Below are 17896 nucleotides of genomic sequence, written 5' to 3'. Positions count from 1 at the left end.
TTTTTGAGACGGAGTCTCGCTCTGTCGCCCAAACTGGAGTGCAGTGGCCGGATCTCAGCTCACTGCAAGCTCCGCCTTTCAGGTTGACGCCATTCTCCTGCCTCAGCCTCCCGAGTAGCTGGGACTACAGGCGCCCGCCACCTCGCCCGGCTAGTTTTTTGTATTTTTTAGTAGAGATGGGGTTTCACCGTGTTAGCCAGGATGGTCTCGATCTCCTGACCTTGTGATCCGCCGAGACGGGGTTTCACCATGTTGCCCAAGCTGGTCTCGAACTGTTGATGTCATGTGATCTGCCTGCCTTGGCATCCCAAAGTGCTGAGATTCCAGGTGTGAGCCACTGCACCTGGCCTGGCTGTTAGGATTCTGACATGAACATGAGCGTACAGAGACCTGTTTGAATTATCTGGGCATGGTGGTGCGCATGCCTGTAATTAATCCCAGCTACTCAGGAGGCTGAGGCAGGAGAATCACTTGAACCCAGGAGGTGGAGGTTGCAGTGAGCCGAGATCACGCCACTGTACTCCAGCCTGGGTGACTGAGCAAGACTCTGTCTCAAAAACAAACAAACAAATAACCTGTTTGAGTCCTTTCTTTCAATTCTCTTGGTTCATACCTAGGAATAGAATTCCTGGATCATGTAGTAATTCTATGTTTAGCTTTTTGAGGAACTGCCACAGTGATCTGGCTGTTTGTTCTGCATTAATATTCAAAGGTCACAGATTCAAACATCCAGAGGGACCGGATGGGGTATGTAACATGACCACAGGGCTTGTCCTAAGAGCCAGCCAACTCTCCTCTGCAGCTGAAGGTTGTTGCCATGTGGAAATGGTATTCCCACGTTGCCGGAGGATACTGGAATTCTAGTTTTTGTTGCTGTTATGGCAGTTGATCCAATATTCTAAACGATACTGCCTGGGTAACAGCAAGCATCTCTGTGGACCAGCAGTAAAAGAAAAACATCCAGACCGGGCGCGGTGGCTCATACCTGTAATCCCAGCACTTTGGGAGGCTGAGGCAGGTGTATCACTTGAAATCAAGAGTTCGAAACCAGCCTTGCCAACCTGGTGAAACCCCATCTCTACCAGAAAATACAAAACTTAGCCTGGCGTGGTAGAATGTGTCTGTAATCCCGGCTATTTGGGAGACTAAGGGAGAATTGCTTGAACATGAGAGGTGGAGGTTGCAGTGAGCTGAGATTGTGCCACTGTACTCCATCCAGCCTGTGCAACAGGAGACTCCATTTCAAAAAAAAAAAAAAACAACAACAACAAGAAACCCGGCCGGGCGCGGTGGCTCAAGCCTGTAATCCCAGCACTTTGGGAGGCCGAGACGGGTGGATCATGAGGTCAGGAGATCAAGACCATCCTGGCTAACATGGTGAAACCCCGTCTCTACTAAAAAATACAAAAAACTAGCCGGGCGAGGTGGTGGGCGCCTGTAGTCGCAGCTACTCAGGAGGCTGAGGCAGCAGAATGGTATAAACCCGGGAGGCGGAGCTTGCAGTGAGCCGAGATCCGGCCACTGCACCACAGCCTGGGCGACAGAGCAAGACTCCATCTCAAAAAAAAAAAAAGAAACCCAAAAAACATGTTAGTGGTTCTGTGATATATCATGACTTTTGTGTCTTTTACATCCTAGTAGAGGGGAAACATCCAGATCTAATCATTTTCTATGTGTGATTTTCTATATATATGTATGTATGTATTTCTCTTTTTAATTTTAGGCCAGGTGCAGTGGCTCACACCTGTAATCCCAGCATTTTGGTAGGCCGCGACGGGAGGATCACTTGAACCCAGGAGTTCAAAACCACCCTAGCCAATGTAGAGGGACCCTATCTCTACAAAAATAAAAATAAAAAAATTACCCAGGCATGGTAACGCATGCCTGTACTCTTAGCTACTTGGGAGGCTGAGATGAGAGGATCACTTGAGCCCAGAAACTCCAGGCTGCAGTGGGCTACGATTGCACCATTGCACTTCAGCCTGAGTGACAGAGCAAGGTGCTATCCCTTTAAAAAATAAAAAAGAAAGAAAAAGCAAAATACTAGGCTGGGCATGGTGGCTCACACCTGTAATCCCAGGATTTTGGGAGGCCAAGGTGGACGGATCACATAGGTCAGGAGTTTAAAACCAGTCTGGCCAACTTGACGGTACACCGTCTCTACTAAAAATACAAAAAGTTATCCGGATGTGATGGTGCACGGCTGTAGTCGCAGCTACTCGGGAGGCTGAGACAGGAGAATCGCTTGAACCCGGGAGATGGAGGTTGCAGTGAGCGGAGACCACACCACTGCACTCCATCCTGGGCGACAGAGTGAGACTCTGTCTCAAAAAAAAAAAAAAATGTTTTGCTACCTTCTTGCTCCGGTTGTTCATTTACTTCTCAGGGCTAGCGCAGTGCCTAGAATTTTCTTTGAAGGAACTCAAGACCTTTGCTTTATTTCCATGATCCAGGGGATCCTGCAGGCCCCCCAAATAGGGTCCCTGCCCCATTTCAGCCGATGTGGGGGTGCTTCCAGAGGTCTTTGCCAGACCCCCAGGGCTCTGGCCTTTGCCCCAGCTGTTCTGAGTGGTAGCCTGACCTGGAGTCACTCCGGCAGCCTGTGCTGATGCTGTGTGGGGTGTTTTGCAGTTTGTAGACGCGGACAACCTGATCCTCAACCCTGACACACTGAGCCTGCTCATCGCTGAGAACAAGACGGTGGTCGCCCCCATGCTGGATTCCCGGGCTGCGTACTCCAACTTCTGGTGTGGAATGACTTCCCAGGTAGAGTGAGTGCCTGGGGACTGTGGGGTCTGGGCTGAGCAGGTGGGTTCATGGCTACAGTGAAACTTACTGTCACACAACCTTGTTGTGTGTGTATTTTACAAAAGTCATCATGGAAACTGGGCACAGTGGCTCACACCTGTAATTCCAGCACTTTGGGTGACTGAGGCAGGTGGATTGCCTGAGCTCAGGAGTTTGAGACCACTCTGGGCAACATGGTGAAACCCCATCTCTACTAAAAAAAAAAAAAAATACACAAATTAGCCACGTTCGGTGGTACACGCCTGTCCTCCCAGCTGCTCGGGAGGCTGAAGCATGAGACTCACTTGAACCCAGGAGGCGGAGGTTGCAGTGAGCTGAGATCGCGCCACTGCACTCCAGCCTGGGTGATGGAGTGAGATTTGGTCTCAAAAACAAAACAAAACAAAACAAAAACTCATTATGATAATCTTTAAACAGTCCTCTGAGGCCAGACGGGAGGGAAGAATAGAGGGTCTTTGATTGTCCCCCACCCTGCTATTCCGGAGGTGGAAACAGAAACACAGAGAGGAAGTGACTTGCCTAAACTCACACAGCTAGCAAGTGGTGGTGTCAGGATGGGACTTCAGGCATGGCTTGATCCAGGTGTTTGGATAACTGTCTTTCTCCATCCTTTGGGTGAGTTCATTCTCAGACAGCTTGAGAGTGATCTCAGCAGCGTCCAGCCGTCATCCATTCTGATTGGGCCATCGCTAGTTCTCCTCTACACTACCTCTGAACTAATTACTAAAGCTGGGGAAATACAAGGCTCTTTCTTATTGGCCAGGCCTGGCCACAGGTCCCATACGGGGCTTGAATCTGGGGGGACCACAGGCACACACTGCTGTGCCTGGCTCTCCGTCTGGTCCTGTTCCATGCTGCCCGCTATTATGGGCCTCCATCCTCACCTTTCAAGACCCCTATGCGGAACTGTCGCTCTCTCCCCACAGGGCTACTACAAGCGCACACCTGCCTACATCCCCATCCGCAAGCGAGACCGCCGGGGCTGCTTTGCAGTTCCCATGGTGCACTCAACCTTCCTGATCGACCTGCGGAAGGCAGCGTCCAGGAACCTGGCCTTCTACCCACCTCACCCTGACTACACCTGGTCCTTTGACGACATCATCGTCTTCGCCTTCTCCTGCAAGCAGGCAGGTATGTACATGAGAGGTCTGCCATTTCAGGGGCATCTGGGTGGTTCTTTGAGTTTTGCGCTAAGCCAGTTCAGAGCACACTGAAGATTCACAGAACCCAAACAATGCAGCGCAGGGCTGACTTCAGGTACAGCTGTATCTAGGTGTTCAGATAATGTCTCCAGGACCCAATCTCTCTCCAGCCCTGGCTTTACTGGTTAGCTTCATTCCCTAGCTCTTTAAGATCTATTGGTTGGTCAGGTGGAGTGGCTCACGCCTATAATCCCAACAATTTGGGAGGGTGAGGCGGGCGGATCACATGAGGACAGGAGTTTGAGGCCAGCCTGGCCAACATGGTGAAAACCATCTCTACTAAAAATACAAAAATTAGCTGGGCGTGGTGGCGGGTGCCTGTAATCCCAGCTACTCGGGAGGCTGAGGCACAAGAATTGCTTGAACCCAGGAGGCAGTGAACCAAGATTACACCACTACAATCCAGCCTGGGCAACAGAGCGAGACTCTGTCTCAAAAAAAAGAAATACAATAAAATTAAATTAAAAGAGCATCGTTGAATTTTTTAGTCTAAAAAAGATACACACTCGGCTGGGCTCAGTGGATCACTTGAGGTCAGGATTTTGAGACCAGCCTGGCCAACATGGTGAAAACCCATCTCTACTAAAAAAAATACAGAAATTAGCTGGGCGTGGTGGCAAGTGCCTATAATCCCAGCTACTTGGGAGGCTGAGGCAGGAGAATTGCTTGAACCCCGGAGGCGGAGGTTGCAGTGAGCCGAGATGGTGCCACTGAACTCCAGCCTGGGTGACAGAACCAGACTCTGTCTCAAAAAAAAAGATAACACACTCATAAAAAAGTTCAAACCATCCAGAAAAGGATAGATGTAGAAGGAAGTAACTTAACTCACATTTTGTCAAATTGTTTCCTTTTTGTGCCTCAACATGCATTTTTACTGTTTTTTGTTTGGTTTGTTTTTGAGACAGGGTTTTGCCCTGTTGCCCAAGCTGGAGTGCAATGGCGCTATCATAGCTCACGGGAGCCTCAATCTACTGGGCTCAAGTGATCCTCCTGCCACAGCCTCCTGAGTAGCTGGGACCATAGGCAGGTACCACCATTCCCAGCTAATTTTAAAATTATTTGTAGAGCCGGGCGCGGTGGCTCACACCTATAATCCCAGCACTTTGGGAGGCTAAGGCGGGTCATGAGGTCAGGAGATCGAGACCATCCTGGCTAACACGGTGAAACCCCGTCTCTACAAATACAAAAAATTAGCCAGGCAGGGTGGCATGTGCCTGTAGTCTCAGCTACTTAGGAGGCTGAGGCAGGAGAATCACTTGAACCCAGGAGGTGGAGGTTGCAGTGAGCCGACATCATGACATTGCATTCCAGCCTGGGCAACAGAGTGAGACTCCATATCAAAAAAAAAAATTATTTGGGCTAGGCACAGTGGCTCACACCTGTAATCCCAGCACTTTGGGAGGCCGAGGCGGGTGGATCACCTGAGGTCAGGAGTTTGAGACTAGCCTGGCCAACATAGTGAAACCCTGTCTCTACTAAAAATACAAAAATTAGCCGGGCATGGTGGCATGGCACAAGCCTGTAGTCCCAGCTATTTGGGAGGCTGAGTCAGGAGAATCGCTTGAATCCAGGAGGTGGAGGTTGCAGTAAGCCAAGATAGTGCCACTGCACCCCATCCTGGGAGACAGAGTGAGACTCTATCTAAAAAAAAAAAAAAAAAAAAATTATTTGTAGAGATGAGGTCTTGCTCTGTTGCCCAGGCTGGTCTCAGATGCCTGATCTGAAGCGATCCTCCTGCCTTGGCCTCCTGAAGCCCAGGGATGGAAGGCATGAGCCACTGGGCCTGGCTTGTTTTTACATATGTCTGTTGCTTTCCTGCCCACTGCAGAGGTGCAGATGTATGTGTGCAACAAGGAGGAGTATGGCTTCCTGCCGGTACCGCTGCGCGCCCACAGCACCCTCCAGGATGAGGCTGAGAGCTTCATGCACGTGCAGCTGGAGGTCATGGGTGAGTCTGCCTGCACACCGCCCTGGGAGGGGCTAGGTTGCCTCCCTTTCACTGATGTCTCGAATCTATCCTGTGAGCACTGAGTGCCAGGCAGATGCCAGTCCCTGTGGGGGGTGCTGAGTGCAAGGGCACATGTGAACGAGGTGGAGGGTTGTCCCTGCTCTTACAAGAGTGCTGGTTTGCAGGCAGCTGTACACAGTGTGCTCGGGGTTGTCGGGTGGGCTTCCTGGAGGAGGTGGCATTAAGGGGCAGGCTGAGTAGGAGTTCACCAGAAAGGGGATTGCAGCGGGAGGTGGTAGCGTGGGCAAAGGCCGAGAGGCTGGAAGGGACGTGAACCTAGGGAACAGGCAAGGTCAGTGGGCCCCTGGGGCTGGTATCCAGGGCCAGGGTAGATGGCCTCAGAGACCAGGCTGAGGAAGGGACCTTCCCCTTGAGGACAGTCAGGAGCTACGGAGGATGTGAGAACTGAGAGGACAGCAAGTTTTCACTAAAGAACTGCATGTATAGGCTGGACCTGGTGACTCGCACCTGTAATTCCAGCACTTTGGGAGGCCAAAGTGAGAGGATTGCTTGAGCTTAGGAGTTCAAGATCAGCCTGGCAACATAGTGAGACCCCATCTCTCTATAAAAACATTTTTGGCCAGGTGCAGTGGCTCACGCCTGTAATCCCAGCACTTTGGGAGGACGAGATGGACGGATCACAAGGTCAAAAGATGGAGACCATCCTGACCAACATGGTGAAACCCCGTCTCTACTAAAAATACAAAAAAAAAATTAGCTGGGCGTAGTGGCGGATGTCTGGAGTCCCAGCTACTCGGGAGGCTGAGGCAGGAGAATCACTTGAGGCAGGAGGTGGAGGTTGCAGTGAGCCGAGATCGTGCCACTGCACTCCAGCCTGGCAACAGAGTGAAACTCTGTCTCAAAAAAAAAAAGAAAAAAAATTTTTTTTAAAATTAGTCCGATATGGTGGCATATGCCTGTATTCCTAGCTACTCAGGAGGCTGAAGTGGGAGAATCCTTTGAGCCCAGGAGCTGGAGGCTGCAGTGAGCCATAATCGTGCCACTGCACTGCAGCCTGGGCAATAGAGTAAGTCTCTGTCTTCAAAAATAATGATAATAATAAATAATAATCCCAGCTCTTCAGGAGGCCAAGGCGGGCAGATCCCTGGAACCCAGTAGTTTGAGAACACCATGGGCAACATGGTGAAACCCTGTCTTTACCAAAAAAAAAAAAAACAAAAACAAAAACAAAAATTAGCCAGGTGTGATGGCGCACGCCTGTGGTCCCAGCTACTCGGTAGGCTGAGGCAAGAGGATCCCTTGAACCCAAGAGGTTGAAGCTACAGTGAGCCATGATTGCGCCACTGCACTCCAGCCTGGGCAGCAGAGCCAGACCCTGTAACAATAAATAAATACAGCCGGGCGTGGTGGTTCATGTCTGTAATCCCAGCACTTTGGGAGGCTGAGACGGGCGGATCACGAGGTCAGGAGATCGAGACCATCCTGGCTAACCCGGTGAAACCCCGTCTCAACTAAAAAATAAAAAAAAATTAGCCGGGCGAGGTGGCGGGCGCCTGTAGTCCCAGCTACTCGGGAGGCTGAGGCAGGAGAATGGCGTAAACCCAGGAGGCGGAGCTTGCAGTGAGCTGAGATCCGGCCACTGCACTCCAGCCTGGGCGACAGAGCGAGACTCCGTCTCAAAAAAAATAAAAAATAAAATAAAATAAATAAATAAATACATAAAAATTTAAAAAAATCCATAAGCTATGAAACCAGCTATGAAACCTCTACAACTGGAGGAGTAGGCAGGGCTGAGCTGTAATTGCGGTTGCCTTGGAATGGTGCTCCCATCTCAGCCATTTCTAATGTGGGCTTCACCCTGCTCTGGGCGCAGAAAGCTCTGCCGACGCCACTGCCATTCCCACCACTGCGTAGATGGAGACTGGGTGGGAGGGGTGAGGCCTCTGCCCCCGGGCTCCGTTTCCCCAGCCTTACCGATTTCTGAACGAGTCTATCTGCGGCTCCCCCTGGTGGCTCAAGATGGAATAGCACCCTGTCCTTTGTGTTCGGGGGAGACTTTTTGTTTTTTCTTTTGAGACGGTGTCTCACTTTGTCACCCAGGCTGGAGTGCAGTGTCACCATCATAGCTCAGTGCAGCCTTGAACTCCTGGGCAATCCTTCCACCTCAGCCTCCCAAGCCATATGGATTAGGGCCCACCCTAATGACTCCATTTTAACTCGACCTCTGTTCACAACCCTGTGTCCAAGTAGGATCATACCCTGGGGTACTGGTGGTTGGCACTGGGGAGACATAATTCACCCCATGACATAGTGCGTGATCTCATGACATCTCTTCGTGAAACCTCTCAGGGGCTTATTGACCCATTTTATAGATTGGGAAAGCTGAGGCCCAGGCCAGTCAAGAATACACAGCATGCCATCATTTCTTGGTTCATTCTACAAGCAATTACTGAGTGCCTGCTGTGTGCCAAGTCCCTGTGTTGGGCACTAGGGGCCCAGTGTTAGCAGACATACCTGATGTCCTTCCCAAGGGGCTCACAACAGACAGGCACAGGGCCAGGGGTTTAGGGCAGCAAGGATGGGGGCTTTGGTGGTGCAAGTCCAGGTGCTGTTGGGGCCCAGAGGAGGCCTGGCTCAGCCTAGGGAGGTGGGAGTGGGGAGGGTGACCCCCATGCCCAGGGCATCATAGCTGAAAAGTAAGGATACAGAGCAGGGAAGGGAAGGGTATTTCAAGCAGGGACCAAGCATGTGCAAAGGGCCTGAGGTAGGAATGGGGGTTCTTTGCGTTGGCAGGGGCATAGAGGTGCAGCCCCACCTCTAAAGGTGAAGCTGGAGAATGGGGCGTGGCCAGGGCTTAGAGGCGGGACTGGGCATAGTGAAGCTAGAGCCTGGGGCATGGCCTGGGCTTAGAGGCAGGGCTAGGGGCGGAGTGAAGCTAGGGCCTGCGGTATGGCCAGGACTTAGAAGCGAGGCTGGGGGTCGGAGGGAAGCTGTTGCATGGTCAGGGTTTAAAGGTGGAGCTGGGGGGGTGGGCCTTGGTGAAGCTGGAGCCTGGGGCGTGGCCAGAGCTTAGAGGTGGGGCTGGGGAGGGGCAGGGTGAAGTTGGAGCGTGGGGCAAGGCCAGGGCTTAGAGACAAGGCTCGGGGAGGTTGAGGGGTGAGGCTAGGGCCTGGGGCGTGGCCAGGGCTGAGAGGCAGGACTGGGGGCGGGGTGAAGCTGGGGCCTGGGGTGTGGCCAGGGCTGAGAGGCAGGACTAGGGGCGGGGTGAAGCTGGGGCCTGGGGTGTGGCCAGGGCTTTGGGCTGCTGTGCAGGGTTCAAATGACATGGGAGGGGCTCCTAGAGAGCAGCACTGATGTGGGCGGAGCCAGGTCGACTGTGGGCCGAGCTAGTCTGACTGGGAGCCCTGGAGCGGGTGGGGAAAGCCTGTTGGAGCGATGTAGGAGGCCCCTCACCTCAGCGACTCCTCAACGTCTGTGCCCCACAGTGAAGCACCCGCCAGCAGAGCCCTCCCGCTTCATCTCGGCTCCCACCAAGACACCAGACAAGATGGGCTTTGACGAGGTGGGCTGGGCCTTCCCTGGAGGCGGGGTGGGGGTGGAGGGCCCTCGCTTGCAGGGGCTGATCTGGCTCGGCCGGGCTGCAGGTCTTCATGATCAACCTGAGGCGGCGGCAGGACCGGCGGGAGCGCATGCTGCGGGCGCTGCAGGCACAGGAGATCGAGTGCCGGCTGGTGGAGGCCGTGGACGGCAAGTGAGTCCGAGGCCTGGGAGTAGGGGGGCGGGTCTGCACGTGGATGTGGGTGTAGACCTCGCTGGTAGACGGCAAGTGATTCAGATGGGGCCGGGCGTGGTGTCCAAACAGGTGTAGACCACCTCAGTGGGCGTCATGGAGGGCCAGTGAATGGGACCCGGGGGAAGGGGCAGATCCTCACAGTTGTAAACCATGGAAGGCAAGTGAGTCCTGACCCAGGGGAATGGGTAAGTTTGCATGCTGCCAGTGTAGACTGCGCTGGTGGGGACTATGGAGGAGTAAGTCAGTCAGACTCCAGGAGAGGAGGAGAGCAGGTTTACCCATGAGTGTATGCCACGTGCAGGCGAGTGAGGCCCCACGTGTCCGCGAGGGGTGCCAGTGCTACAAGAGGGGGACCAGATGCTGAACGCCGCAGGCGGTGGTGGAATGGCCAGGGATGGCAGAACGGCAGGCAAGGTGAGCCTTCTTCGTGACCCTCTCCTTCTCCTCTCCAGAGCCATGAACACCAGCCAGGTGGAGGCGCTGGGGATCCAGATGCTGCCCGGCTACCGGGACCCCTACCACGGCCGGCCCCTCACCAAGGGTGAGCTGGGCTGCTTCCTGAGCCATTACAACATCTGGAAAGAGGTGTGTCCTGAGCGATGGGCGGGATCAGAGTTATGACTCTAGATCTCCTCTGAGATTTGGAGTGGGAAGGGGTTGAAGGAGTTCCCCAAAGCCCTGGCCAGGCATCCGGCCTCAGCCACGGGACCCATGGCGTCTCTTTAGTGAATGATGCGCCACTCCAGCTGTATCAACCCCAGGTGTGTCTGCCATCCTTCCATTGCGCAGATGTGGAAACTGAGGCTGGGGGGAGGGGTGAGCCCTTTTGAGCAGCAAGTGGTGTCTGGGGCCTGGGACCTGGAAACAAATCCTTGTTACTCCCAGCCTGGTCTCTATGCTTGACGTTTAGTAATAGAAGTCATGGCCACAGAGCCACTTTAAACCAGCACCTGCCCAGTGCCGGGGGCACCCCACCAGCCCAGGCATCCTCAGCCACCCTCAGAGGGGGAGGCTGTGATCAGAGGAGGGTGTCTGATTGGGCTTCGAACTTGGGGCCATCAGGGCCAGGCATGGTGGCACACACCTGTGGTCCTGACTACTCGGAAGGCTAAAGTGGGAGGGTGACTTGAGCCCAGGAGTTAAGGCTGCATTCAGCCAAGATTGTGCCACTGCACTCTAGCGTGGACAACAGAGCAAAACTGTGTCTCAGAAAAAAAGAGAAAAATGGCTGGGCGTGGTGGCTCATGCCTGTAATCTCAGCACTTTGGGAGGCTGGGGCAGGTGGATCACCTGAGGTCAGGAGTTCAAGACCAGCCTGGCCAACATGGTGAAACCTCGACTCTACTAAAAATACTAAAATTAGCTGAGTGTGGTGGTGGGCGCCTGTAATTCCACTACTTGGAAGGCTGAGGCAGGAGAATCACTTGAACGCAGGAGGCGGAGGTTGCAGTGAGCTGAGATCATGCCATTGCACTCTAGCCTGGGCGACAAGAGTGACACTGTGTCTCAAAAAAAGAAAAATAAATAAAAGCCGGGCGTAGTGGCACATGCTTGTAATCCCAGCTACTCAGGAGGCTGAGGCAGGAGAATCACTTGAACCCAGGAGGCAGAGGTTGCAGTCGAGATTGAGCCACTGCACTCCAGCCTGGGCGACAGGGCGAGACTCCGTCTCAAGAAAGAGAAAAAAAAAAGAAAGAAAAAAACTTGTTATCATCAAACATGAAGCCAAATGGGGGCGTGCGGCTGCAAGGCGGGAGGTGCATGAGACGTGGACATTTGAGGGGCTGGGAGGCCTTCCTCTTCGGAGATCCACCATGGGTGACGGAGCCAGAGGTTTGGATATCCAGATGTCCCTGGAGCTAGGAGAGGCGGGGAGATGTCCTGGCTTCTCTCCTGGTCTTTCAGAGCTTCTCAAAGCAGAGCTCTGTGCTTTAGGGTCAGGCCTGGCCTTGGCCTCCCTGCGACCTGGCGGGGCTTCCTCCCTCAGGTGGTGGACCGGGGGCTGCAGAAATCGCTTGTGTTTGAGGATGACCTGCGTTTTGAGATCTTCTTCAAGAGACGCCTGATGAACCTCATGCGGGATGTGGAGCGGGAGGGCCTGGACTGGGACCTCATGTGAGTGGGGATCTGAGGGTGGGGTGAAGCTGGGGCCTGGGGCAAGGCCAGGACTTAGAGATGGGGTTGGGGACAGGGTGAAGCTGGGGTCTGGGGACAGGTCATGGCTTAGAGGCGGGGCTTGAGGGTGGCGTGGAGCTGGAACCTAGGTACATGGCCAGGGCTTAGAGGTGGGGCTGCGAGGTGGAGTGGAGCTGGATCCTAGGGGCGTGGCCAGAGCACTGCAGCTGAGCCTAGAGCCTTATGTCTGGTTGTGGTCAGGGTGGTAGGCATGGTATGCCAACTCCTGGAAACGTAGCAGGAGGATTCAGGTGATCCCTGGGCCTGAGAGCACTGTCAGGGCTGTAGACTATATAGGGAAGGGCCTTAGAAGGATCACCCAGAACTCAAGGTACCTGGCCAGCAGCCTGCAGGCTTGGTCAGGGCTTAGAGACTTGACTGAGGCCTGTGGAAGTGGATGTGGCTAAAATTTGACCGGGCAGCCTGTGGGCGAGACTGAAGAGCGTGGGGGTGTGGTCATGGAGGGCGTGGTCAGAGCTGGAGGTGTGGCCGAAGAGTGTGGGGGTGTGGCCAGGGCGCCTGGGTCGTAGACAAGCCCTGGGATGGGAGTACCACCACCACGTTTCCTGCACTGGAGCCGTTCTTCTCTCCTATAGGTGGGCTGGTTTGTCCTCTCCTTTCCTCCATCTTTCTTGCCCTTCCAAGTGCAGTGCCCTAATCCACATTCTGAGAACACTGCCCCAATCCACATTCTGAGAACACTGCCCCGTGTGAATAGTAACTGCACCCCTCCATTCCTGACTGCTCCCCACATCAGGGCACCTCGCCCACCTCCACCCCCACTGCCCTCTGAACTCAGAGCAGCTTCAGCCTCAGAGAACGTCTGCGTGATCCTGCTCTCCCCAGCTCCAAAGCCTCCACGGCTCCCTCACGCCCTTTGGAAAAACTCTAATCCCCATGACCCCCAGACCCCTGGGCTCCTGCATTCGCTCCATCCAGTCACAGCGCTCCGCAAACATGCTGAGCCTGCTCCCATCCCAGGGCCTGGCGGGGTAACTAGATCCCTGGTTTTCTGGGCAAGCTCCCTCTGGAGGGCGGGAGGAGAGTGACAGGCCCGATCTTGCACCCCAGCTACGTGGGCCGGAAGCGGATGCAGGTGGAGCACCCCGAGAAGGCTGTGCCCCGCGTGAGGAACCTGGTGGAGGCCGACTACTCCTACTGGACCTTGGCCTACGTGATCTCCCTGCAAGGCGCCCGCAAGCTGCTGGCTGCTGAGCCGCTCTCCAAGATGCTGCCTGTGGACGAGTTCCTGCCCGTCATGTTCGACAAGCACCCAGTGTGAGGGGCAGGCGGCTGCTGGGCTGGGGTCTCACGGTGGGCCTGTCCTGGGAGGGTGGGGCGTGAGACTCACGGACTCCGAGGAGATGTCTATTCTTCTGCGTACTTCTCCCTCCGTTCGCCCCCTCCCAGATCTGTCTCCATTTGTATCCCCTGCACACTTAGGTCTTCATCTATCCCCGCTGACTTCTTCACCTCCAATTTTTCCTCCAGCTGTCCCCTCCCCTGAAGCCATTACTGGCCCTCACTCCCCTCCTCCTCCCCGCAGGTCCGAGTACAAGGCCCACTTCTCCCTCCGCAACCTGCATGCCTTCTCCGTGGAGCCGCTGCTCATCTACCCCACACACTACACAGGAGACGATGGCTATGTGAGTGACACCGAGACCTCAGTCGTCTGGAACAACGAGCACGTCAAGACCGACTGGGACCGCGCCAAGTCCCAGAAGATGCGGGAGCAGCAGGCATTGAGCCGTGAGGCCAAGAACTCAGATGTGCTCCAGTCCCCGCTGGACAGTGCTGCCCGGGATGAACTCTGAGGGGCGGCAGCCAGAAAGCCAAAGCAGCCATCGCTGGCCCAGGTTCCAGGTGCTTACTGAGGACATCAGGGCCACCTCTGGACCCCTTGGCAGGCCACAGAGGGCTCTCGTGTGGGGTGGTGTCCAGCCAGCTCTTGCTAAGCAATCACGGGCACGCAGGCAGCATTAATGGAGTGCCTACTGCATGCCAGCAACAGGGCTTGGCCCTGGGGAACTGGGAGGAACCAAGCCCTCTTCATCTGTTCATGTGCCCAACACTTATTAAGTACCTGCTGTATGCCAGGTTCCCATGTTATGGCAGTGAATGAGGCATAATTATTCCCTCCATCAGCGATTGATTCAGTCATCAAGCAGTTACTGATCAGAGTAAGAATCAGGCACTACTGATACACATTCATTTTTAAAATTCATTCAAGGATTTATTGAGTGCCTACTGCGTATTGGGTGCCATTCTAGGCTCTGGGATTTTTTTTTTTTTTTTTTTTAAAGAGCAGAGTCTTACTCTGTCACGCAGGCTGGAGTGCGGTGGTGTGATGTTGGCTCACTGCAGCCTATGCCTCCCAGGTTCCAGCAATTCTTGTTTCTCAGCCTCCCAAGTAGCTGGGACTACAGGTGTGCGCCATCACGTCTGGCTAATTTTTGTATTTTTGGTAGAGATGGGGTTTCACCATGTTGGCCAGACTGGTCTCGAACTCCTGACCTCAAGTGATCCACCCGCCTCGGCCACCCAAAGTGCTGGGATTACAGGCTTGAGCCACTGCGCCCAGCCCAGGCTCTGGGAATGTTGAGATAAATAAGATGCTTCTATCCATTTATTCAAGCACATACTGATTACCTACTGTGTGCCTGGCACTCGTGTCACAAAGATAAGTTCTTGATTCGGTACACTTAGCACCTGCTGTGTGCAGGGAGCTGAGTTGTGGGATGGGAATGGGAGTGAACAAGGTACTTTTCACGTTTTTCCTTTTTCCCCTCACTGCTAGACGGTGTGGGAACTTCTCACTCTTTAATCAGCTTCTTTTCCACACACCTCAAGAGCACTGACTGTGTGCTGGGCACTAGTGATACGAAAGAGGGTGACAGTTGTTCAGTCTGCATTTTCGTCATGGGCTACATGCCAAGTGCTAGGGCACAGAGATGAAGAAGATGGGTTCCTTCACTTCATGCCACAAGCATTTATTGAGCACCTGTGTGCCAGGCCTCACAGACTCCCAGTTGGGTTGAAGGATGGTTGACTGAGTTTGATTCTTCCTGTGCCCATGGTCATCTGAGCTGTGTGCAGACAACATACCCCGAACACCCAAGAGGGAGGGCCGTTCTTCCCCCACCAGGGGCAACCACAGGTCCTGGTGGCCCCACACCACATGTCAGCCCCCCTGGAGGGGGCGCCAGTTGGAGACGGGGGCTGGGTGTCCCTGGCCCAACCCCGGTCCCCTGTGCTTTACCTCCCTGCCCTTGTGTCTCAGGTGTGGTCCCTGCCTGCTTGATGACGTTGCTGTGTTCAAGCCTTTGGTGGGATCATGTGTTTGGGGGCTTTTTGGGGGCCCAGCTGCACTGGGGCACCGCCCATGGCCTGGGCAGGACATTTCCCAGCAAGGGCCGGAGGAGTTGCTGTGCCTTCAGCCTGAATCGAATGTCAGAACCAGCCAGCAGTGCTTCACCCTCTTGGGGATAACTTGCTTATTTTTTTAATAAATGTTCCTGGTTGGTTTTCACAGAAGTCTGTGGGGTTTTGCTTGGCACCAAAACACTGCCCACATTCCCCACCCCTGACTGCCCAACAAGATTTGGGAGGAAACCAGGGCAGGTGCAGTAGGGAAGCTGTCCAATGGGGCCTGGCATGGTGGCTCGTGCCTGTAATCCCGGCACTTTGGGAGGCCAAGGTGGGTGGATCACTTGAGGTCAGGAATTCAAGACCAGCTTGGCCAACATGGTGAAACCCCATCTCTACTAGAAGTACAAAAATTAGCCTAGTATAGTGGGGGGTGCCTGTAATCCTAGCTACTTGGGAGGCTGAGGCAGGAGAATCACTTGAACCTGGGAGGTGGAGATTGCAATGAGCTGAGATCTTGCCACTGCACTCCAGCCTGGGCAACAGAATGAGACTGCATCTCATAAAAAAAAAGGATTAGGCTAAGTGAAGTGGCTCAGTCCTATAATCCCAATGCTTTGGGAGGCTGAGGAGGCGAGAGGATTGCTTGAGGTCAGGAGCTCAAGACCAGCTTGGGCAACAGGGTGAGACCCTCGTCTCTACAAAAAGATTGAGAAATTAGTTGGACATGGTAGGGCACACCTGTAATCTGGCTACTCATAGGAGGCTGAAGCAGGAGTATCTCTTGAGTCTAGGAGGTTGAGGCTGCAGTGAGCCATGATCACACCACTGCACTCCAGCCTGGGCAACACAGCAAGACCCTGTTTCTATAAAACAAACAAAACCAGAAAACTTCCCTGAAATAGCCCAGGGACAGGTGGCCAACTTCATTCTATCTTGGACCAACCACAGGATCGTCGCAGATGACTTCAAATGAGGAGAGGGGCTGTCATGGTTTGGTTCCCCCGAAACAGACCCCAAGATGAGGATTGAAGGGCACTTACGTTATCAGTGACCCTAGGAACTTGCCATGGGCCAGTAGGGAAGTGAGACAAGAAGGGAAAGAGCAGTCCCAACCCAGGGAGAGAGGGCTGGGCGTTGCAACATGCCCAGTCGCATTTGGATTTTCTGGGTCAAATGCTTATAAATCCTCAGGATTGTTACATCCTGAGGGTGTGCAAGAATATACCCGAGACTTTTATAAACTAACACAGGCCAGGCACTGTGGCTCACACCTGTAATCCCAGCACTTTGGGAGGCCGAGGCTGGCGGATCACGAGGTCAAGAGTTCGAGACCAGCCTGACCATTTTGGTGAAACCCCGTCTCTGCTAAAAATATAAAAAAAATTAGCCAGGCATGGTGGTGAGCGCCTGTAGTCCCGGCTACTCAGAGGCTGAGGCAGAAGAATCACTTGAACCTGGGAGGAGGAGGTTGCAGTGAGCCAAGATCGCGCCACTACACTCCAGCCTGAGCAACAGAGCAACACTGGTTCAAAAAACAAAACACGAAACAACAACAACAACAACAAAACCTAACACAGATGGTGTGCAAGCAGTGTGGAAAAAATCAGAACCTACAGCTAAGCAAACTGACAAAGCAAGAAGTAAATCACACATTTCCAGAGACAACTAACATTTTCAAAAACTTTCCAGCCTTCCTCATTTGCATGGTATAAATATATATGCACTGAAATAAAAGGCGGTCCATGTTACATAAACTGCTGCAACCTGCCTTTTTATTTTTCATGGAACGCATTTTTATTTCCTAAGCATGGGATCAAACTGTACCTATTTTTTAAAAAACAACTTTTATTTTTAAATTTAACAATTATTGTGGACCTCCTTTCCAAAATAGGGTTAACATCTACCAGCTCTTTTTGTATTGTTATGGAAAATATTTCCTGTTGTTTCCTGCAGTGAATAGCATTATACAATATATCTTTCCTACTGGATTTTTTTGTTTTTTTTGTGGTTTGTTTTGTTTTGTTTTTTGAGATGGAGTCACACTCTGTCACCCAGGCTGGAGTACAGTGATGCGATCTCGGCTGACTGCAACCTCTGCCTGCCTGGTTCAAGTGATTCTCCTGCCTCAGCCTCCTGAGTAACGGATTAAAGATGCCTGCCACCACACCTGGCTAATTTTTGTATTTTTAGTAGAGACGGGGTTTCACCATGTTGGCCAAGCTGGTCTTGAACTCATGACCACAAGTGATCCACCTGCGTTGGCTCCCAAAGTGCTACGATTACAGGCATTAGCCTCGGCTCCTGGATTCCTACTGGATTTTAAAATTTCAATTGGGTAAATTGAGACAGGTGGGATTGCTGAGTCAACTGGGATGTGCACTTCAAGTTTCAGTAGAGGCTACATATTTTTTTTCGTTGAATCCTAACTAGTCATCATCTATTGGCCAGAGTGAATTATCCATGTTTATTAAACAGTCCCTTCGGCTGGGCGCGGTGGCTCACGCCTGTAATCCCAGCACTTTGGGAGGCCGAGGCGGGCGGATCACAAGGTCAGGAGATCGAGACCACTGTGAAGCCCCA

At 53.2% G+C, this 17896-nt stretch overlaps 1 protein-coding gene across 2 annotated transcripts in view; it reads left to right on the top strand.

The window, feature by feature from the left end:
* The window catches only part of COLGALT1 (collagen beta(1-O)galactosyltransferase 1), a 24628-nt gene extending 9150 nt beyond the window's left edge, over positions 1-15478 (top strand). For both annotated transcript variants that reach the window (XM_023229722.2, XM_023229723.2), the window contains exons 4-12: positions 2632-2766; positions 3735-3939; positions 5839-5958; positions 9465-9541; positions 9624-9730; positions 10225-10357; positions 11760-11887; positions 13019-13225; positions 13494-15478. In XM_023229722.2, the coding sequence (XP_023085490.1) occupies positions 2632-2766; positions 3735-3939; positions 5839-5958; positions 9465-9541; positions 9624-9730; positions 10225-10357; positions 11760-11887; positions 13019-13225; positions 13494-13761 (1380 nt within the window). In that variant the 3' untranslated portion in view covers positions 13762-15478. The remainder of the gene's footprint in view (positions 1-2631; positions 2767-3734; positions 3940-5838; positions 5959-9464; positions 9542-9623; positions 9731-10224; positions 10358-11759; positions 11888-13018; positions 13226-13493) is intronic.
* Positions 15479-17896: the final 2418 nt, after the last annotated feature.

Source organism: Piliocolobus tephrosceles, chromosome 21, assembly GCF_002776525.5.
Source record: "Piliocolobus tephrosceles isolate RC106 chromosome 21, ASM277652v3, whole genome shotgun sequence".
Lineage (NCBI taxonomy): Eukaryota > Metazoa > Chordata > Mammalia > Primates > Cercopithecidae > Piliocolobus > Piliocolobus tephrosceles.
Note: the sequence above shows the minus strand (reverse complement) of the source record. Positions and strands in the feature narration are given on the sequence as shown.